The sequence below is a fragment of the Hyposmocoma kahamanoa genome, unplaced genomic scaffold (assembly GCF_003589595.1).
Source record: "Hyposmocoma kahamanoa isolate Upper Pololo Valley unplaced genomic scaffold, ASM358959v1 210, whole genome shotgun sequence".
NCBI classification, from domain to species: domain Eukaryota; kingdom Metazoa; phylum Arthropoda; class Insecta; order Lepidoptera; family Cosmopterigidae; genus Hyposmocoma; species Hyposmocoma kahamanoa.
In genome coordinates, this window is record NW_020653731.1 from 11990162 (window position 1) to 12014277 (window position 24116).

General features: G+C 35.1%; 1 protein-coding gene across 1 annotated transcript; it reads right to left on the reverse strand.

Annotated features, from left to right (window-relative positions):
• Positions 1–11897: 11897 nt before the first annotated feature.
• On the reverse strand, positions 11898–13097 carry LOC113227485 (serine protease inhibitor 77Ba-like). Its single transcript, XM_026460423.1, has one exon. The coding sequence runs from the start codon at positions 13095–13097 to the stop codon at positions 11898–11900; it is 1200 nt and encodes a 399-aa protein (XP_026316208.1).
• Between the last annotated feature and the right edge of the window lie 11019 nt (positions 13098–24116).

The following is a 24116-nucleotide window of genomic DNA, read 5'->3' on the forward strand; positions in this document are numbered from 1 at the left end:
GTTGTAATGATATAAAATGAATATTGCCTTATCAGTGTCTAAGATTTTTTATGAAAATGTTTTATATAGTGAGTAGACTCCCCTTTTCCTACTGTCCTTTCACTTCTATTAAAAGCGGTGCCGTCTCGTAACGTGCGAATGTAATTAACGTGACTTGAGGTTAAAAAGTACATTATGATGATTAAATATAACTAACTTGAGACGTGATTGTCTAAATGTTATGGAAAGATTTTTGTACCTAATAAGTTAATTATATAGTATTTATTGATTTTCACCTCTGAATCCTAAATATGTGTATTCTATGATATAGAAATCAGTAAAAAGACAGAGAGTCCACCCTATGGACAGAGCTAACCGCCGTGTATGGATTGTGATACTAGAGATTATCCTTAATATCGTAAATAAATTAGTAGCCACGGACATAAATACTCTTCTATGCCTGCGATTGTTGGCTCTTCCTATCCTTAGACACGGAACACATCAGTAAATAACAAATGTCGGTGATATTTCTCTGTTATCCACCAGACTTTCAATATTAACAATCGTGTAATGATAGCATTACAATAGAAAAATACGTTCAGCTGTTCCAATTCTAATGATAACGAAAACATGGCACTGCTCTGTTTCTAGATTATAATTGGCTTATATGATACTTGATATAGAGGGGAAAAAATAGTGTACGTGAGTAATTATGTCAGATCATTTAAATCCGGAACTGAGTTCAGCAATGTTGATTGATTCATTACTAATGATTATTAAGTGACAATTGGGCTCGTTTTGAAACTAATGACGATTGTCACTGCGCTGCATTAAGGATCAATTTACTTACTGCAAAACATTTTTATAACCATAGCGTAATTGCTACGTCCACACCAGTGCGCTTTCATGTTCATCTTGCGTCTTCCTCTGACGCATGTGTAAAGTTCATGCATGCAGTGGCACATGCCGCTCCGGCACCGATGGGTTCAAGTGCGTAGTTTTACTGCACAAAGTGAGGGAAGATAAAATTAAAACATTGGCATTTATAGAAGACTATCGAACTTATCAAGTGTTTTGGGATTATAAGTACATAGATTACACAAATAAAATAAAAAGAATTGACAGGTTGATTGAAATTAGATGTTCATAGAAGCGTTGCAGCCGCGCCATTACTAATTTTTATACAATATTTCAGTTTGATAGGTTAGATCATAGTTTCCCAAAGTTATCCCTACCATCTTCCAGTGGGCGCTAAAGAGTCCTAAGGATATAATTGGGGGGTTCTGTTCAGAGGTGCTACCGCATTCGACAAAAAAAAAGACCTGAATTATCTATATAAAGTACACTACTTATATATTTTTTTCTGTGATTTTTTATATTACTTAATATAAAAAACACGTGTTTTCAACATTGACTTACAAATAAATGGACGACGGGTCTAATACAAAAACCACGAAAAAAATGTCCCAAGTCAACCTATTCGAAATTTAAATTGTAATGTCATCGCAGTATCGCGCTATCAGTAGAACAAATGAAGACTAAAGCGGAGTGTCGCGCTCTGTATACGATTTTAGCGCCTTACAAGTGCGGACACTTTTTAGCGCGGACCCGACGTCCATATAATTGTAAGTCAATGGTTTTCAATTATTGTTTGTGGCGGTGATCTAAATAGTTTCTGAACCTATGACGTAACTGTCTCCGTGGCCGAACGGTTACCAGACTGCTACGCAGAGGTCCCGGGTTCGATTCCCGTGCCGGGAGAAATATTTGTAAGGCCTACATTTATTTCTCTCGTGAGTTTGGGTATAATTTATAGTTGTCTATGTCTGTGTCCATGGCACCCGCGATACAGCGTTTCCCTAGTGCAGGGTTATGTGTGCGCGTTATTATATTATTATTATTAACAGAATGTGGGTGATATCCAATAAATCGGATTCATCCCCTAACTTGACATCCTTAGTGGTGGAATGTTTTTTTCAAATTTGAATGGGACCACTAATCTGGAGACCGAACAATAAACATATCTCTTTAGACAAACTTATTTCCCGCTGTCACCTACGTCCATCCAAATAATATGAGAGTATATAGGCATTTTAAATACAGCATCATATTTCACACAAAGATTTCACTGTATTCTATTGATAGATGGCACAATACACATACACAACATTGAAGTACAGTAGTTTACGCGCTCATTTCAATTGTTTTTATCACTTCAGAACACGGAATTACTTCGCAATGTTTATTTATTTGTCAACAAACAAAGATGCAGCATGCCCGGCTCGCGCGCGTATTACCGATTAATGTATCGAATGATGTGACATAATATCCACCATCTTCACCAGATCTTTTAATATTCTTCGCTTTATCCATTTTGTATGAACTCTTACAACGTCCAATAGAGTAAAAACCCTAATTATAGTATTTTTTTAAATAAAATCTACTAGACGCGCTATAACGTGTTTGTCAATAAGCATGAACACTACAGAATTTGTATAAATGAAATATATCTAGAATAAACTTAAGATTTAAGAACACTAGTTTTTAGAGTGTTAATAGACTTTACTGGATGTGTATAGAACACTTTTACTAAAAATAATCAGACGAAGAAGAGAAGAAGAGTAAATCTTAAGAGAAATCACACTTAATTAAGTTGTTTGGTATTAAGAAGGTTTTAAAATTTTGACTTGAGTGAAATAAGTCTGTAAGACCATTTTTTTTTTCTAAAACCATTTATAGAGAACTATAATCTAAACCTACACCATAATAAGACTGTTTATAGATATAATAGTTTTGAGGAGTTTAAAGTGTGCTCCTTGGGCATCATCTCACTGTGTCAGACAACCACACGTATTACCTAATCTCACACTACGAAACTTCCCGTATTATGAGTACCAGATCAATTACCTCCGGGTCACTACCCAGAACGTCCAAACCACAACAATAATAACTTTGTACTCTTCGACTAAATGACGTTGGTAACTACCGTTTAAGTTTCTAAGTATCTTTAATTAGATTGGATATTTAATTAAAATAAAATAAAATTTTTGTATATGTTTTTTGGAGCCGTTCTCCGTTCAGAAACAATCATTCATTGATATTACAATATCATATCAGTGCTCGTTTTTTATGCAACATAGTTTAATTCTATATGCAGCATGTAAAAAACCTTTTTAGATTTAATATCGCAATAGTAGCAGTAGAACTGCAAACGAGCCGCCAAGCAGTAATGTGAGTGTTACTGCGTTCCGGTTTTGAAGAGTAAGCGTGCTGGTGAAGTTACAGACACATGAGACTTATCAACTTATATCCCCCTCAGATCGTTGTGTTTTAAAGCTCTGTGTGGCACTGCAGCTGTTATGGACAGACGTGTCTCTTACCACCAGGCGTACGACTTGTTCGTCCCGTCACTATGTTAGTATCATTATAAAAATATTCATATATTATCGACTTCTTAGGTTTTTGAGATTGTTACCCATAGTAAATTAAACTATTTTTCCGGATTTAAATCGCACGTAGTACATCCGAAACATGTTAATTAGTGGTTGAAGACTGTACCAGGTCAGTCAACCGTGACCATGGGACCTGTAAAGGGCCCGAAACGTCGGTTTGTTTGAAAAAACAAATATACGCGATTTAAATTCGGAAAAATAGTTTCATTTCCTATATTTATTTGATTTCTATTTTCGAAAAGGTAGTAATCACGTACTTTACAAAGTACTTAGGCAAATACTTGAGAAACTTGGTAAACTCAAGAATTTAAGACAAGTCTTAATTGGAAATATTGATCTAAGCATTAATTCGCTTAGAAATAATTCTTTTGCCCGATTTCAAGCATTTCTAATCTCCAATTTAAGACTTAAGTAGGTATCTCATTATTAGTAATAATTATGAAAATCTCATAGTTCATTTTCCACTAACTTCTCAATATTTACAAATGGATACTCATTCTACCGCGCACCCAACATTTCTCGCTAACCGCGAAGACAAGCATTGTGATTAAACCAGCTTGTCGAAGAAGGTTGACAAATCTTGAAACGTATGAAATCCCCAGCCCACAATCAGTGAAAGGCATGGTAAGGCATCTTCCGGCATTCCTATAGCTTGCAGCGCACACTGACGACGGCAATGATGCCGCGGTGTCCTTAGACATGCTGTCCGGACATCAAGCTCGTTACTAGCCTTGGCCTCTTTTTAGATTAGTCGTAACATTGCAAGCTGGTTTATTACCAGTTACATATTTAAAAATGGTAGTCTTACTGAAGAGGAAGAAAACAAACATATTCCAAGAAGACCGAAGGTCTGCTGAAGCATTTCGAAGGCTAACAAGACATTCCGAAGCCTGCCGTCTCGGTTTCTCCAAGCTTACGGCTGTTTTGTCGTTGTAGTAGCTACAAAACCACTTAAATGAAACTTCAACTACAACGTCATAAAATTAAGGTATACAGGTATTAGTTTTGTATATAAGGTAAGGCGCTGCTGGTGCGTTGCGTCATTGCAACTCTTGTGTAATGTATCGAGTGCCACACAAGCAATGCGGTGTTGCAATGTAACGCCGCTTACTTACGCGCTGCGGTGTGTCTTTACCCTTCCCGCTTCGTCTCCTGGCCCCCTGTTCGATGTGCTGGGCGGCGCGGCGGCCGCGTTGCGTCTCGTTGCGGGCTGTTTCAACGTATCGTGTGTCATCGCTCTTAGAGGAAGGTTCCAAGCTCAGCAGTGGAACATGTAATGGGTTTATTATGTTGTTTTTTTGTTGTTATTGTTCTTTAATACCTTAAAAATCTATACCCAAAGACAACATGACAATGTTACGGTCTAAAAGTAACTTGCGACTAATAAATACTAATTACCAAGCCATCTCTGAAAATGACATAATAATATATAAATATATACACATTAGATATCAACTTCATAATGAGGACGTCCATTACGACCATCTTTAACAATATTTTCTTTGCACCTAAATCAATAATTTACTCCATGTTTTCGATCTTATTTCTTAGTTTGCAAGAGTGAATTTGAGAGAGACGGGATGTTGGTGAACGAGGGTGAAAGTTTGCTTTCATGTACAAGGGAAGTAGATTTAAGTTGGCAAGGAAGTTGGTAATGATTTCATGAATTACAAATCAAAACTTTTGACTGCGGAAACATTTTGTTGACATGTTTCTTAATCTTCGTTGGTTTTCATATACTTCATAAATAAAGATTATGTTTTAAATAAAATGACGGATAACGTACGAAATTTATAACCACCAGGCGCACGATTTGTTCATCCCGTTGGTCGCTTGATATCATAAAAAATCTGAATGCTCACTACATTGTCTATAATTATATGCTAACTACATTTACTACATTATATGCTAACTAGATAGATAGGGAGAGGGAGATTTGAAGCTTTGAGATGTGGTGCTGGAGGAGGACGAAGGGCATAAGTTAGAAAAGAAAACCAATGAGGAAGTATTGAGAATGGTAAAGGAGAAAATAACGATCCTGAACACTATATGTAGAATATAGACGCGGGAAAATAATTGGGCATTTGCTACGACACGACATCTTCGTTAAGATTATTTTGGAGGGAAAGATCGAGGGGAAGAGGGGAAGAGGTCGGCCTAGGCGCAGTTACATAGACAAAATAAAGGAAAAGGGCGGTGTCTGTCGTATAAGGAGGTCAAGGAGTTGCCTTTAAGAGAGATGACTGGAAGATGCTCCACCGACAAGAGTATACCTCTTAAGTTTGATAATGATGAACTACATTATCATCATCATCAGCTTACACGCATCCACTGCTGGACATATGCTTCCCCTTGAGCACGCCAACTCTCCCGGTCTTGTGCCGCCCGCATCCAGCCGCTGCCGGCCACCTTTCTTTCGTCATATCTTGCCGCAGGGTGACCTTGCACTATGTTTTCTTTGACATGGTCGACATTCCAGAAAAAGTCTGCTCCATCGGCGATCAACCCTCCTGCAGATTTTTGTGATTTAAACTTTAAAGCTTTGAGTGGCACTGCAACTGCTACAGACAGGCGTGTCACTTACCACCAGGCGCATTTCATCCTGTCACTTGGTATCATAAAAAGTAAACCGGGTAGGATTCCCGGGTGGAGCAATTTGGGAAACTAATAAAATAAACACACATTAAAATACCTTATGTCAAATGCTAATTACCCAAGGAGCACACTTTATACGCCTTAAAACTGTTATATCTATAAACACTCTTAATGGTATAGATTTAGATAATAGTTCTCTATAAATGGTTTTAGAAAAAAGAAATTGTTCTTATAGACTTATTTCACTCAAGTCAAAATTTTAAAAGCTTCTTAATACCAAACAACTTAGTTAAGTGTAATCTGTCTTAAGATTTACTCTTATAGTCCTTATTTTAAGGTCATCTGTAGAACAACTGATTATTTTTAGTAAAATTGTTCTATACACATCCAGTAGTCTATTAAAACTCTAAAAACTAGTGCTCTTAAGTTTATTCTAGATATATTTAATTCATAGGCATTCTGAAGTGTTTGTACTTATGAGAAACACGTTATAGCGCGTCTTCAGTAGATTTTATTTAAAAAAATACTACAATTACGGTTTTTACTGTATTGGACGTTGTAAGAGTTCATGCAAAATGTATAAAGTAAAGAATATTAAAAGATGGAGGTGGTGAACCTTGGATATTAAGTCACATCATTCGATACAATCAGCGTTGCCAACGTCAATTGTTCAAAATCCCCAAAAATCACGGTTAAAATCCCCAAATTTCGGGAGGGCAAAGTTCATATTCCCCACAAATCTCCCACATCTCGAGTTTTCATTATTTATTAGAAAAACATCGCTTAAAAATATAAAAAAAAATTAAGAAACTCAAAATGTAATAATCTATTATGTTTGCTTTGAATGTAAACAGAATGTAAAATGTGAAACAAATTATAAAATTAGATGACATTAAATCGTTTATTTATTTTAATTAGATTCAACATTAATCTGTAATCAGTCTTTGAAAAAAAAAAATTCATTTTTCTTTGCCTTACAAAATTAAGTAAATTGATTATTTGTTGTGCATTTGGTGACACTATGTTAATGTTAGAAATAATCAATGAATTTCGAGCTATATTTAATATTTAAAGTTGACGAGTGGTAAGTTGTGGTGTGGAAGTACCAACTGCACGGGTTTGTTTATCAATAGCTGTTTTCGTTTTGCTTCATACCGGGGACCGGCCTGAGCGGTAGAAAGAATCGCGAACTCAACACGCACCGACTGGTAATTTTACAATTCAAAAGTACAAAAAATAATAATTATATTTAAGCTGCTTGTTAATAATACGAGGGATGTGCGATGTTGAAAAACACGTCGATATAGTCCATCACAGTGTTTCTAACAGTAACGATCAAACGACAGATTAAACAAAATGATAAAATGTTAGAATCCCCACATTTTCCTCACATAGCGCCAATCCCCACAAAATCCCGAATCTAGTTGAAAATCCCCACAATTTGGGAAATTCCCCACAAATTGGCAACACTGGATACAATTGTCGTAATTTGCGCGCGAGCCGGTCAGGGCCGGCCTTTTTGTTTGTTGACAAATAAATAAACATTGTGAAGTAATTCCGTATTCTGAAATGATAAAAACATTTGAAATGAGCGCGTAAACTACTGTACTTCAATGTTGTGTATGTGTATTGTGCCGTCTATCAATAGAATACAGTGAAATCATTGTGTGAAATGTGGTTCACGTGAAGAAATAATCTCAAGTTAGTAATGAAAATTTTATTAATAATAATTAAAAATTAATGTTAATTTTGTTTTTCTTCCAACATAAATTAGGTACGTCATTAAAATATTCCTTATATTTATATGATAGGGAATTAATCCACTTTTCTAGTCATATATAACATATTTCATATAATTATACAGAATAACGTTTTTTTTTGCGACAAATTGAATTTTTTCAATTGTTTTTTTGACCTAGCGTTTTGAAAAGTTTTTTATTGCATATAATATATACGCTCACTATTCTAAAGTTATAACTTTTATAAAGGTTATGTCAAAAGAAAAAACCGCTTAGGAACATCGCTTTATGTAGACAATCTTAAAAGCTTCATAGGAGTGAATATTTTTCTACAAGATCTATTACACTAAAAAAAGTAAAAATAATCTTTTCGTATTCTAAAGTTTTCCTATAAATAAAGCTATAGACAAAATGCTCCCAACAATGTTTTGAAAAAAGCTTTAAATTCTTATCGCCATTTTTATTTTTAAAGAATTACTATGAAGTAGCGGAGCAAAATTTCTTTTCTTTTTAAAAAGTAAATCTAAGTTGAAATTAGCTTGAAGAAGCCTAGAACTTCTTGGCAATGGTTTTTTGTGAGTTATTTTGTATATTTAAGCTTTCTATAAATATTTAAAATCGATAACTGTATTTTTATTAAGTTTATATTTTATACATAAATATTTAAAACTTAGCGTATTTAAAGTCGCACGTCAATTCACGCTTTCTAACCGATTAAACATTGCGCGAAAAAGTCAGAAATATTATATCTAATTTCGCCATGTTGCAATTTTGATAGTTTATATTTTGTAAGCCATGAAACATGAAATCTATTAATATAAAGAGAATTGCGTCTTATGTTTGTAACGCCTTAGTATTTTGGTTTTAAAATAGCACTAGTCACATAACCATCATAGACTATAAATTATCTAAAAACTGTCTACAAGACTAAAAGAAATTGTTCATTTTATTTATTTGTACATTGTATAAACGGTCTTGTAGCATTCTAGAAGGGTTACTTGAGAAAAAAGATAAGAATCACTCTTAACACTACCTACATATTGTTTCTCAAAGCACTCTTGTGATCTACTAATAAAGTTGTGCCCACCTCTACTTTAAATTATCTACAAACCTTCTTCGAGATATCTTGAGGGAATTTGGACTCTTCAAATATTCAATCGAATTAAATTTTATTAGATATCTTATAGTATATATTTAGATATGGGTGTGCTGCTTGGGTATCCACTTTATCATAATGTGGTAAATGGTGGAAATGTGATTGCACGCCCGTATGGAAAGCCATATTTCTTACTGTAACATGTCCTTTCCCTCTTAGACTTAAGAGCTCAGTTCTTGTCGAAGTAGCAAAAACAATTCAGTCCTCGGTTGGCTTTTTCCCTATACAACACAACCATCACTTCTTTTGATTCGGTCAAAGTTAATTATTCTTGGTCATCCTCGTCCACGCTTGCCTCCACTTTTCCTTCGATCAGGTTTTTAATGATGCTATCGTATTTTATATAATACACATAAATAATCTTTGTTATTCTATAATATTTGCTTGCATCGTACTATAGAAGATGCATAAAAACAGATCCAGTTCAAACATCTTTCGTATCAATTAAATAGCATGCAAAGGTCTATTTAACCTCTTTAACTATTACAATAATAAGAATGTCCTTAGTTACAATAAAATTATCATCAATTACAGGAACATGGAACTTGTCAACTTATGTCTCAGGGGGACGGGCGCAGTGGCAGTTCCCCTTAGATCTTTGCGATTTAAAGTGTGCTTCCACTGTTAGATATAAACTTTCCCTTAAGCACATCATCTCTCTCGGTCTTGTACCGTCCGCATCCAGCCGCAGCCGGCCACCTTTCTCAGGTCGTCCGCCCATCTTGCCGCAGGGCGTCCTACACTACGTTTTCCTTGACGTGGTCGCCATTCCAGAACAAGTCTGCTCTATGCACTATATATCTATCGCTAGATATATATATATATCACTGCCACTTAAGCTTACTGATTTTCCGAGCTATGTCGGTCACCTTAGTTCTCTGACGTATGGCCTCTTTATAGATTCGGTCCATCAGAGAAACCCCAAGCATAGCTCGCTCCATCACTCGCTGAGCGACTTTGAATTTGTAGATGAGGCCTGTTGTTAATGTCCACGTCTCGGATGGAACACGTCGAGACCAATTTTAATGAGCCTGAACGCAGTAGTTCTACTGCAAGTAGTTGAAGGTTGGGTAGTCTGTAACCTGTCATGCTAGCAGCATCTGATCAAGTTTACCGTTTTATTATAATGTCAACAAATTTCCATAGTATAACAAATTTCAAGTCGATTGGACAAGTGTAAGTAAAATATATATTAATTTTAAGACTGTAAGTCCGTAAAGTAACTGGGAAAAGAGCTGATGATCTTTAAACAGCTGAACCAATGTTCATCAAACTTAGTTATGAACAATCCCGAATAAATTGACTATTAACAAAAATTCATCCATCTGTTTGGGAGCTATAGTCTGTCTATTTTGAAGATGGAGTAAAATACCATTTGCAGGGTTGCCTGTTAAAATTTTAAATAGTCATGTAGTAGTTGTCGACAGTTTTATCGATAGATTGTGAAAGTAGTTAAAATTTTACCAAATATTACTGAATTGTGAATGTTACGACGTACTAATAATTATTAATTGCGTTATAATAACTGCCTCTGTTGGCGTATGGATGCAGAGGTCCCAGTTTCGATTCCCGGGCCTGGAGAAATATTTGTATGACCTACATTTATTTCTCTCGTGAGTTTGGGTGTAATTTGTAGTTGTCTATGTGTGTGTCCATGGCACCAGCAACACAGGGTTTTCCTTAGTGCGGGGCTATGTTGAGTGTGTGCGTTATTATTATTATTCTTGTTGTGTTGTTTATTCTTATTTTGACAGTTGGTCTATTAGTATCAAAATCATTTTTAGTCCTATACATTTTGTATTACGTTTATGTATAAATTAATTTACAAAAATTAACAATTCAAATGAACCTGTGGCCAGTGGATGGATGTGCAATGGGCAGATGATAATCAAATGAAACAATTTAGCCTATTTATATTCGCCATAAGCGTAACCAACGTTCAGTCGATAGTCGATATAATATTCATCGATAGCAATCACTAGTTGCTTGCAAGCGGGCAAACAAACTGTCATTTTACTCTGACTTCAAAAAATACAGACTATTCAATGCCACAGACAGACATACAGACAGGCATGCTAACCGCTTGACCGCCGAGTTCTTCATAATTCTTATGCTATCAATATGATTTGCAAAGCTCCGATTTCCATCTATTACTATGCCAAAAAATTGAACCAACTGTATTTTTTGTAAGGCCGTAATTAGTTTTATTTTATTAAATCTCAATTGAACCTTTTTTCCCTGTTTTATTTTGATAGGATCCGTGATTTTTGTCTCGTATTGTGTTAATTTTTTGCTAGAATTTCTTTTATATTTAGTTATTGTATTGTTTTCCCCTCTATATCAAGTATCATATAAGCCAATTATAATCTAGAAACAGCAGTGCCATGTTTTCGTTATCATTAAAATTAGAACAGGTGAACGTATTTTTCTATTGTAAAGCTATTATTACACGATTGTTATTATTGAAAGGCTGATGGATAACAGAGAAATATCACCGATATTTGTTATTTACTGAAGAGCCAACAATCGCAGGCATAGAAGAGTATTTATGTCCGTGGCTACTAATTTATTTACGATATTAAGGATAATCTCTAGTATCACAATCTATACACGGCGGTTAGCTCTGTCCATAGGGTGGACTCTCTGTCTTTTTACTGATTTCTATATCACAGAATACACATATTTAGGATCCAGAGGTGAAAATCAATAAAAACTAAATAATTAACTTATTAGGTACAAAAATCTTTCCATAACATTTAGACAATCACATCTCAAGTTAGTTATATTTAATCATCATAATGTACTTTTTAACCTAACCTCAAGTCACGTTAATTACATTTGCACCTTACGAGACGGCACCGCTTTTAATAGGAGTGAAAGGACAGTAGGAAAAGGGGAGTCTACTCACTATATAAAACATTTTCATAAAAAATCTTAGAAACTGATAAGGCAATAATCGTTTTATAACATTACAACTTAGTAAACAGTAGGCTGAGAATAAACTCCACCAAAGATTACAGTTGTTGTAGTTCTTTCTATAATAAAGTACAAAAATGGTCTATTAGCAGTAAATTTAGGTGGCAATGTCCTATCTTGAATACTAGCTATAGTAGATCCTGATGCTACCGTCCCAGATTCTGTTACATCTATATCTGCTTTGTGTATAACAGCTGACACAAATATGTCTTCACTAGTAACCTTTTCAAAAGAAGCTAAATCCGGCTCAAAAATGTCAAAAACACCCATATTATTCAACGGTTTGTTCAAAACTACGTTTGTACTTATCTTGAATCTTGGTAATTGAACTTCTACGTCTGATAAATCCCATATATCAATATCATCTACGAGTTTTTGTTGTAAATCTTTTAACGTTACTTTGGCGAAGTTTTGATATACATCTGCTAGCTTTACATGTATGTGAGGAAGGATGACCAACATGGAATACTTGTTATCATTTCCGTAAGGTAATTCTAGTATGTAAGCTTTTATATCAGCATAGTTTGAAAACGGAAATGGAGCCACTTGGTACATCATATTCACTTCTCCTATCTTTTCCATGTCTTCGTTGTAGAAAGGCTGTCTTCTTGTTTCAGATTTATTGAACGGTGAACTCCATAATCCTTTGAAAGATATGACGTTGGTTATCAACATCCTGGATTCAGCAAAATCTTCAGATTTTAGAACATTAGCCACTACTCCACTTCCAAATTTCTTTATATAACTATTTGCTTTCTTAGCGGCTGCGTTCGGATTGTCGAAATCAAAAACCTTAACAATGGCACCGAAATCTTCTTGAACTATATGTCTAAACTGAGGATACACCATGAAATCATTGTCCAAAAACACATAATTCTTACTAGTCAATGAAACTCCTTTAGTTCTTGAGGTCAACACTGTATTGGTCAGCTTCTTATATCCTTCTATTAATTCATCTTTATTTCTTGGTAGTATGAAAGCTCGGATTAGTTGTTTGTAGCTATCTCTTGTAGCTCCTAATGCAACACCAGTCATAAGAGTCCAGATTCCGAGCGGTGAAATGACAACATGTCCATTCGTTTCTAGCTGAGTAAAATGGATCAGCTCAATGCTGAAATTTCTCGCTCTGTCACTGAAATCCACATCGCAAAAACACGTTGTTATAATTACAAATAACACTCCGATGCTTAGACGATACATAGTGCTATCTTGATCGAGGTACGATTGGAAATAAACCAGTGAAACCGAAATGTGCCATTTAAACTTCAATTAAGGTACAATTAACTAAATAGTGTGGTAGGTAATTTTAAATTTTTATATAAACGCTTGGGTATTATTATACAGGGGATGCTCTGGAGAAACATTTACGGAGAAACCGTCTTCCATAATTGCGGCGGTATAGAAATGAAAATGTTACTCAATGGAACTATAATCAGTTTATTGCGTGTACTTCCGTACACGTAACTTCGATACCTTTAACTGCGGATATATCGCGATCGATATAATTTTAATTAACATGCAATTCAAGGTCATTAAAAAAAAAAGAATATCCGTTTGCGGTTTTCCCCGCCTGCGTACACTGCACACAGTTGGCTAACCTGTCACACCAGGTGGGCAAACATAGCAACATTAGGTGTTGCCATTTTAATAATTACCTAGTAGCGATCTTTACAATAATCTACCGAATTTTTTACATATAACCACTCACGCGATACATGCAGCCGTAGACGCATACCACACCTAGAGGTGATGATTTTATACCGATTTATCGGATATCGAAGTTATAACAGGTAAAAGAACTAATATTAATTGCTATTTCGGTAACTACTCTAGCAAACCATAAAGTTTTTAAAGCCTGGGTCTGTCATTTAAAAAAATAAACAACTTCAAAAATACATCACGACAATCGTGGGTTATTGTTTGGGCTGGTGATTTCGGTGTTTATTTATTGAAAACATACCATACCGTAAGTAGCGTTTTTTAAGTTTACCCTAAATATAAATGTTTATAAACTATACTTTAAGGAGTAATTTCATGGTAAACGTTAGAACCACTCAAACGGAATATTATCACATTTATCCAAGTACACCAAAAATTTCATTAGTGCTTTTTAAGTGCAGGATTTGCGGTGTATTACTGCATTTTATTTGAGATGTTTTTGTTGGTAGTACGGAGGGTATTTATTTAGCAATGCAGAATAATCATTTTTATTTATAAAAACTGTATTTAAACTGAATCCTTTTCTAATTTGCGAAACCAAATACCCGCCATTTTGCGGTAGGAGGAGCGCATCGCGTGAGCGGCTAAAACGGAAAGATCTGAGGGGCACTGCCATAGAGTCCTTCGTTCTGACACATAAGTTGACAAGTCCCATTCGCCTGTAACTTCACCAGCATCCTTATCCTTCAAAACTGAAACTATAGTCAGCCGTGACCGTGGGACCAGTAAAGGGGTCGAAACGTTTTGGTTTGGCTGAAAGTTTTGAAAATTGGGCTCCGAAAAATAATAATAATAACGCACACACTCAACATAGCCCCGCACTAGGGAAACCCTGTATCGCGGGTGCCATGGACACACACATAGACTACCACAAATTACACCCAAACTCACGAGAGAAATATATGTAGGCCATACAAATATTTCTTAAAAAACTTGACTTTTTTCGCAAAAACTTAACAACTCGATAGTAAGAACCTTTTCTTTGATCATAAGCTGATGCTCAACATCCATCTTTCAAAATTAAACTTCGGAGCAATAAGTCACTTAAGAAAATGTCTCTCAACTGAAGTACTGGAGAATTCTATTTAATTTCCCGTCCAAGTCAATTCCTGTTGAGTTATGTCGCCATTCGTCATATGCCACAAAAGATCTTTTATACAGCTTTTATACAGAGATTATGCGACTAAGGGCGTTTTTGCGGCAACAAATTGAATGGAATAGTCTTCCGAAATTTATAACTCGATGAACGCCTACGACGCGCGAAAACGCGGTCTCGTGTCGAAGGTTGGGACGTGGTTATAAACTGAGCGATTAGCGGTTGTAGAATATTTCGTAATATTTAAAGCTATAATCTTACTTCAAGAGTTCGTGCCAGAATTCCATTTATAACATTTTATGGTAATCGAAATCGGTAATCGGTTAGACGGCCTAATTCATGAAAAAGTGTTACCATAGTCTACAGCTTTTGTTATTAAAAAAGTATTGACATCGTAATTGCGTTGTCGGCTTTGAAATTGAATATTTTCGGTCTATTGGGCCTTTCTTAAAATTCATTATAACGGGGCTAATTCTGGACCGTGGCCCTGGCCCGGGAGCAAAGATGGACGAAGGAATCACGTAACATAAAGTTACACATAAAATGCAGTTGAAGGTGGAAAACCTGGAGAAATCAATTGGACTGTCGTATTTACACAAAGATGATTTTATGGCAATAGTATAAAAAATACAAAGCGAGAAGAAAATAAGTCTCCGGAATTACTATTAGCGATTCGGTTGTGTAGTCTTATAACGTTAATATTCTTGTTATATCACTCTTTAGCCATTATTATGTTTGGAGTGTAGATATAATACTGTTTTTCTTCAAGCTGGTTTAAGCTATCAAGGAAATGACCGTGTTTGCAAACTTACGTATCTAACTAGTAATAATGAAATTAATGACCGGGAACTCAGGGACCTGACGAGGGAGGATGAAATACAACGCCGAGAGCCAGTGTAGTCTTGTATTGTACGGGTTACGTAATTCCGATTCCCGCCGAAGTGTATATGTATGGTTATCCCAAATAATGCGACGTAATAAAAGACTAAGCACCGAAGCAACTTTTGTCTATTTGCTAAAATGTAAAACAATTTATGGAGTTCTTGTTTTATTTATTTATTTTCAGGTTACAAAAGAACCATAAATTGATGCCTTGTAGACTAACATACATATCCGCTCACGCGACGCACCCATCCTACCGCAAAATGGCGGCTATTTGGTTTCGCAAATTAGAAAAGGATTCAGTTTAAATACAAGTTTTTAAAAATAAAAATTATTATTCTGCATTGCTAAATAAATACCCTCCGTACTATAACAAAAACATCTCAAATAAAATGCAGTAATACACCGCAAATCCTGCACTTAAAAAGCACTAATGAAATTTTTGGTGTACTTGGGTAAATATGATAATATTCCGTTTGAGTGGTTCTAATGTTTACCATGAAATTACTCCTTAAAGTATAGTTTATAAACTTTTATATTCAGGGTAAACTTAAAAAACGCAACTTACGGTATGTTTTCAATAAATAAACACCGACATCACCAGCCCAAAAAATAACACACACGATTGTCGTGACGTATTTTTGAAGTTGTTTATTTTTTTAAATGACAGACCCAGGCATTAAAAACTTTATGGTTTGCTAGAGTAGTTACCGAAATAGCAATTAGTATTAGTTCTTTTACCTGTTATAACTTCGATATCCGATAAATCGGTATAAAATCATCACCGGCACCTCTAGGTGTGGTATGCTTCCAGAGACGCATGAATCGCGTGAGCGGATAATAAAACACTATCACTATTTATTTATTTACACGTATAGACCGCGACGTGTAACGCAATGTGGGTGTCCGGTAACCCTCCTCGGAAACGCCGAAACGTGACACCCTTCGACTAAAAGTCCTCCTTCATGAAAATCGACAGATTTTGAGTTGGTACTCTCACCACAAATGAATTAAAATTCTTATGGCGGCGGGACTCCAACTGCTCGACCCTCAAGGCAGCATTAGCTTTCACCCGTATGTACTCCACGATAAATAGTATTGTGTTGTATAGTAGATTGGGTCCAGTCGGGACGGTGCCACTATGGTTACGCCTGGTGTACTTCTTGTACATTTCCACCTTTTTGAAGCCATCCTCGTCACACGAGTCTACTCCTCTCCGTGGTATTGACGACACAAACAAGATGTTGCAAGTATGGATTTATTTATTAGACAATAAGTTAAAATAATACAAAAGCCCAAGTTGCTGGCGGCGCTCCTAACCTTGTATGGTTATGCTAATGAGTTGGGCAAGGTTGCTGCCAGTCCTTGGGTTTCCTAAACAGTTCATTAATTTTTTGGATAAAATTTTGTACAGATGAAGAGCACCGGGACTCCACGGACCAAGGGTTTTGACTCCAAAGTCTGTAAATAGGTAGTCGGAGCCGAAGTTCCGGTACTTATTACTTTTTAGTCTTTCCGCCAACTCAGCTGCGGAGCTCGCTTTCTTATTTGAAATGGGACAATTTTTTTCGGATCTAAATCTCATATAAATGAATATAGATTTTATTGTGATATTTGTTTATTTTGTGTAAAATTATGCTACTAGTTTACAAAGATGATACGCAGAAAAACTTCTTCAATCTGACAGGACTCAAACTTGTGTTTGCAATGCCAATCTAGGGTAACTGCGCTCTTCCAACTGTGCTACAGATGAATGTGTTAGTCAGTAAACTTTACGAATATCTCCAGGCATTTGTTACAGATCTTTGTTTTTTAATGGCTTTTTCGCCGCTGTGCTATCTGTGAGAAATATATGAAAAATTTCCTTCGCTCAACTAGATGCCTTCACAATTACCAGAGGTTGACAAGAGATACCGCTTTTTAATAGTAATTTGGATTTTATTAAATACCATAATGTTTCTTTTTTTTTTTCAAACCAACAAATGTTTTTAACGTCATCAACGACGTCGTTGAAATTGGTTTGTTTCAAAATAAAAATAAATATACGCGTATAAATCTAAAAAAAAAAGCTTAATTTCTAACAGACAATTAGTTTTTTTATTATCTCAAATTTGATTGCTGGTAACTAGTATTAGTTAGAAAGTGATTGTATGATATTTTTTCTTTATTCTATTTATATAATAATTAATTAATAATAAAAAATAATAAAATAAATACCGTCTCTCCCATTTAAAAAATTAAAATTCATTTTTTAGGCCTTGGGAGAGGCAAGAGTCTAAAACAGATACAATAATAATAATAACGCACATACTCAACATAGCCCTGCATTAGGGCAACCCTGTGTCGCGGGTGCCATGGACACATACATAGACAACCACAAACTACACCCAAAACTCACGAAAGCAATAAAAGTAAGATATACAAATATTGCTCCCGACACGGGAATCGACCTCTGCGTGGCAGTCAGGCATGGTAACCGTTCGGCCATGGAGGCAGTTCATAGTTTCATATTTACTTTCCCTGCCGGTAAAGAGTTGCATGGTCTATAAGTATAAACGACAAACTTGTGTGTGTTTTTTTAAAACATTTCGGAGGACTTCAGAGAACAGTGATTTTTCCCGCTCTCGCTATCTCTTACTAACATAAGCTCGTCACCTCCAAACTTTGAACACTCTATCATTTGCAGCTTCCAGCCAGTATCGCGCCATCCGCCGCTAAGAGAGGGCGTCGCATTATCGGCGAGAAACTCGGCAACGGACGACTTCTTTTTTCAAAAGTTTTCTTTTTAAATTTCGAAGGTAATTTTCTTCAGCAGTTTGAATATCGAACAGTGGGTTTTGGAATGACTTTATAATAAGCACAATGAATTGATGTGGGTAGTTTTTGGGAATAATTTTAGTCTATGGTAAGTTTAGAGATGTTTTGCATTGTGTTAAGTTTTATTAGTTTTTTGCTGATTATTGCATTAGTATTCGTTTCAAACTGTATGAATATAAAATAATAATTCTTATTTTGAAATATTAATGATAAAAAAATACAATTAAGTATCAATAAGTAAGGAATTTTGTCAAATGATTTTACACTTTGACCTGTAGATATTAAAGTTAAACACATTTTTCTACTCAGTCTTTTTCAGTTTGATGTTGGGTTCACATTTTGATTAATATTAAAAATTATTTCAAAGCGACGGAGAAGACTTACTTTTTTAATCATTGTTTGTTTTTAAAAAAATTTTTTGTTATTGTAAATAGTGTTTTTAATTTTTATTATTTACCTAAAACATTACGCCACATATGCAAAATGACAACTTTTCAGGATTATATTCTACAAACGAAATTAGTATCTTGCTTATGGGTTATAGTTATAAAATTTCACCGTGTAATTAGATAATTCCGCGTATCTGAAACATGTAGCCAATTTGAGTTTTGCATGCTAGTGCACGTAGTTATATGATTGGGCCCCGCTGTTTTAACGCTAGTTGTGATTGACTAACATGAAGCTAGAAATCGGTGAATAATGAAGTCGGTTAACAATATGCCTTTGATTTCAATACCGCATAGCTTCCTCAGTTTGTGGCCAAATCAAATACGCGTAAGTGTCGTGGCAACCAAATTAGCACGATTTACGGGAAGCTCTTATTATCAATCCGTAGACGACATAAATTAATTAATCTTCTGTAAAATTTGTTTTTTTTTATTAGAAAAAAAACCTGTAATTTTACTGTACTTATCGAAAGCCTTAATCGTAGAGATTGTTTCAACATAGCATTTTAAATAAAAGAAAAATTTAACATTTAAATAAATAATTAGCTTTACTAAACTGCAGCTTATAATTAATTTAAGTTATCAAATGTTCAAAATGTGTCCCAATCTGTAGTAAACAAATTCTCACTCCTTTGATAATTTCGCTTCATAAGGTTAGTTTGTAACTCTTGCACACTCTCATACCGGTTCCTGTAAACTGAATCTTGTACAGGTTCATTTTCCTGAACAAAATTTAAAATTAAATGTTTAATTTCATGGTCTTACTTTTATTTAAGATGCAATGTTATTTAGAAGAAAACCATTCCTATGATTAAGCTTTCGATCAGTATATATAAATATATATAAATATATATAAATATATATATATATATATATATATAATGTATAGTAAAGTTACAGGTTGTATTTTTTTTCACATCGGCGGGTTTGATTTCCGGGTCAGACAGGCGATTATTTAAAAATCTTTGAATGCAGTTCGAACTACTTTTAAAATCAAAATGAAGGCTTCTTTCAGTAAAATTTTCTGTCTGCGGTATTTAAGGCACTTTCCCTACGGAACATCCTGTATATTATTATATACATAATTTGGTGCATGTCATTTTTACGACTTCCATGTGATAAAAGCAGTTAAGACCAATGATAACACGTTTCTTATTTATAACAAGGGTACGGTAAGGGGTTATATTTTGGAAACTAAAAACCAAAAGATTTTGCGCAATATAAAAATAAATAAAATTTCAATTTATAATGTATATTATTATATCAAAAAAGTTACAGCCACTTGAATCCATTTTGATTAAAATATGAAGAAATAATGAAGTATTTATAATTCTTACATCTATGACCTGTTAGCGGGTGATACTAAAGTGATGAGCATAGCGATTAGCTAGTGAAAAACACCAACCACATTGAAGAAGGAAATTTTGTAAGTGACAAAAATTATACAGCGCCTTCAGCATACCGTGCCTGATCTCTGACTAAGCTACGGAACGAAACAGCAGACCTTTCCAATTTTTCTATGAGCTTGTTACAGATCTTTGAGTTTCGTTTTTAACGGTTTTTTTTCGTAGCGCCATCTGTGAGAACTCAACAAAAACTTTTTTCCACTCAGCCAGGTAGTCTTTACCTTTATTATGGCTTTAGTTACTTCCATAGTATAATGTCCTACGGGATTCTCATGTGGGGTAAAGCCTCAGATATTCAAACCATATTTGTATTGCAAAAACGAGTGATTCGTTCTGTGTACCGTCTAGGCTCTCGGGTTTGTCTCAGTTTAAGGAGACTGGTAGCATTATTGTGGCATCACAGTACATTTACTCGAATATTTTATATGCCCGTAAAAATATACATAATTTCAATAAGAAAGAAGATATCCTTAATATTAACCTTAGAGCCAAGTCCAAACTCATGGTACCACGATTTCGTTTAACCAAGGGAAACAACTCTTTTATGGGGAACTGTATACGTTTTACAATAAGATTCCGGAACATATATTTAAAGTTTAAAAACTACATTAAAAATATTTTGATCGAAAATCATATTACAAAATTGAAGACTACGTGTTAGATAAATGTGTATGGAAAGACGACACGGCTCCAGAATCCACACAAATTTGATTCAAAGTGTATTCCATAGCACTTAAGTTTATTTGGAAAGAGCAATCCCTAGAGTTTCTTGCTCGCTCTTCTCAGGGAGGTCAGCGTAGTGAACGAGCAGTAGCTTAAATGTGACGTTTTCAAGTGTAAATTTATTTTACCTATGGAATAAATAATCTTTGACATTGACTTTGACTTTATTATATTATATGAGCTTTTTGCTCCAATCGGCAACACCGACGACGCTGCTGAACCTGTCGCGACTACATTACTCCACGAAGTATGTGGAGATACTGGAGTACATCAGGCTAAAAGCCGATTACACCCTGAGGGTCGAGCGGTTGGAGTCCCGCCACAACGTAAATTTTAATTGGTTTGTGGCAAGAGTGCCTACCGAACATCTATCGACCTTCATGAAGGAAGTGTTTTGACCGAAGGCCGGTTACCTGACACCAGATTGCGCTACACGTCGCCAACAAGTGCAATACGTGTAAATTTGTTGTTTAGTTTATTTTGTCATATTATACTGTATATATGTTAGACCTTAAGGTATATAATTATATAGGTCATGAAATAAATGTGTAAATAAATTAATAAATTATACCAATGTCATAAGTTATAAAATTTCGGATCATGAAAATATGTCAGTAATTAGTAATTCAATGTATATAAATTTCTTTAATTAGAAAACATATCGAAGGAAGGTTCTTGTCATGTCAAAAATAGTTCACAAGTTTTGGAAAATTTGTGAAGATCCCAACTCGTATTGGGCAAACTATGGCCTAAACTCTTTAGCGAAGACCCGTTTTTTTTTATAACCTTAAATGACAGCACGAACTAGTTGTGCACCTAATGGTAAGCTATATGCCAGTGCCACTCAGAGCTTTAAATCGAAGTATCTGAAAGGCACTGCCACTACCCCCATCACACTGAGAAAAGTTGACAAGTCCCATATGCCTTTAAATTTCACCAGCACCCATACTCTTCAAAACCGCTGATTTGCGGCAGAAATAAGAAAGTGGCAGACATCCCTGGACGAACTTCTTCACAAGGAGAGACTGCTGACTGCTACTAAAATTTATAATAAATAGTATTGCTTACTTGTCAGTAATTATTTTGGACAGATCTAATGTCGGACGGACAACAGGAGTTACCCCCTGAGTCGGGAGAACGATAAACAATGGACCTTATTATTGCTAAGTAGCGATTTTTTCCAGGCAACCTTACGATAGACAATTGAAACTTTCGTATGGTCATTATTATCACCATTACTGTGTTCCGGTTTTGAAGGGTAAGGGTGCTGGTGAAATCACGTGGGACTTGTCAACATATGTCTCAGGGCGACGGGCGCAGTGGCAGTGCCCCTCAGATCTTTGCGATTTAAAGTTCTCAGTGGCACTGCAACTGTTATGGACAGGCGTGTAGCTTACTATTTCTGTATAAGTTTCATGCAGATCTTTGTTTTTAATTTTCGTAATTTGTAATGTCTGAATCGACATCTCTTGTTAGCCGCTGGTAGCTGTAAAAGTACCTGCCTGAGTGAAGATTAGCAAACTAATTTTTCTCAAAGCTCGGAGATGTTTACGTTACTTTAAAAAAACGAAAGCTTGTCATTTGTGGACCGTGTGTCTTCTTCCTGGCCAAGGGCCGAAAAATAAGTATGTAAATCCATTCCTGCCCGCTGCTCTAAGCTTTTAAGTCCATCTAATAACAATGAGCTATGAAAACATGCAAAAAAGAACTCGTAGAGCCAACCGCCAAGTGTTAATAATTGCAAGAATTAAAAATACTTACTTACCTGTACCGCTTACTTTAAAAAAAGCGGTAAAATAAACTAAGTTCTTTGGTATTCCTTTCTGTTTTCTCGTCTTTTTTGTATTTTCGTCGCGATGATGAAATGAGTTCTAGTGAGAACAGCGATCACGAAAATATAGTAATGGACACACATTCAACCACATCATTAGAAGTTGAGCAGACTACTTTTAATGTGCCTGGAAAAACAACATTTTCTTGTAGCAACTTGTCGTAACATACATTACTTTTAATGTTTATTACTATTTTTTTTTTACTTTTTCTAATACAACTTCTTCTCTTTAGTAGGAAATATTAATTTGTTTGAGAAAAGCACTACACTTGCCTCGGCGGAAACAGAGATTGCTTGATACTAGTATTAATACAATGCAACTAATATTCGTCCAGCAATCTCTTACTACCCGACCTTGGTAATACTGTACCATTATAAGGCAACAAAGAATATTTAATTTTATCGTTATTTTAAGCATAATTTTTGTTGAACGTTTCTCCGAAGTTCTATTTTTGATAATCACTCAATGATAATCAAAACGTTAAGTTAATTTTGTTTACGTTCTCAGACTTATATATATTTTTAAAAAGGATACCTTATTTTTTGATAATATTCAAATTTCGGATGTTACAAAGTTTTTTTTATGATAAAATTAGTGACATGGCTAGCAATTTGCGAGGCCTGGTGATAAACAACTTGCACATAACAGGGTTCTGGCAGAATATCGCGGCATTTATCCTGAGCCACCGCCTTTTCACTGCCATTACTCTCAAAACTACTTAGTTTAATTAGTTCTATGTCCTTCTGTTATTTTCGAGTAGTTTAATATATAATAAAAATAGTGTTAATCTGAGTTGATTTTTGTAAATTAGTTGTAATGGAATTTAATAAACATGTTATCTATTTATTTATCCATAAAAGTTGTAGTTTCGCTCAGAATTTCTCAGAATCTTTAAATAGCTAAGATCTGAGGAACACTGCCATTGCACCCGTCACCTAGACACCCAGTATTTTAACGCGAGTCTAGATTTTAAGCAGTGAGGTGTGTCTGTAAATTAATATGAATAAAAGAACCGACTTCAAAAGTACGTGGAATTACATCTATTTGCCAAGTTTTATTGAAATATCCCCCAGTTCGCCACTATACAGGACTTGACACAGGACATAATAAAAATAGGTTCTCACTATTCAAAGTATATTGAGAGAGAAAAACGTCTTGAATTGGAGAATAGCAAAATCACCCATTAAAATAATTGCTCCTTATAATAAAATCTAGGCGCTATTTATAAAAATGAATCTTCATGCGTGAACAGCCACCCTTAGAGATGGATGATTTTCTTCAAAATGAAACGGGACCAC

What these genes read in the sequence shown, in the direction of transcription:
- LOC113227485 (XM_026460423.1), bottom strand. Translation starts at nt 13,097, where the DNA reads ATGTATCGTCTAAGCATCGGAGTGTTATTTGTAATTATAACAACGTGT.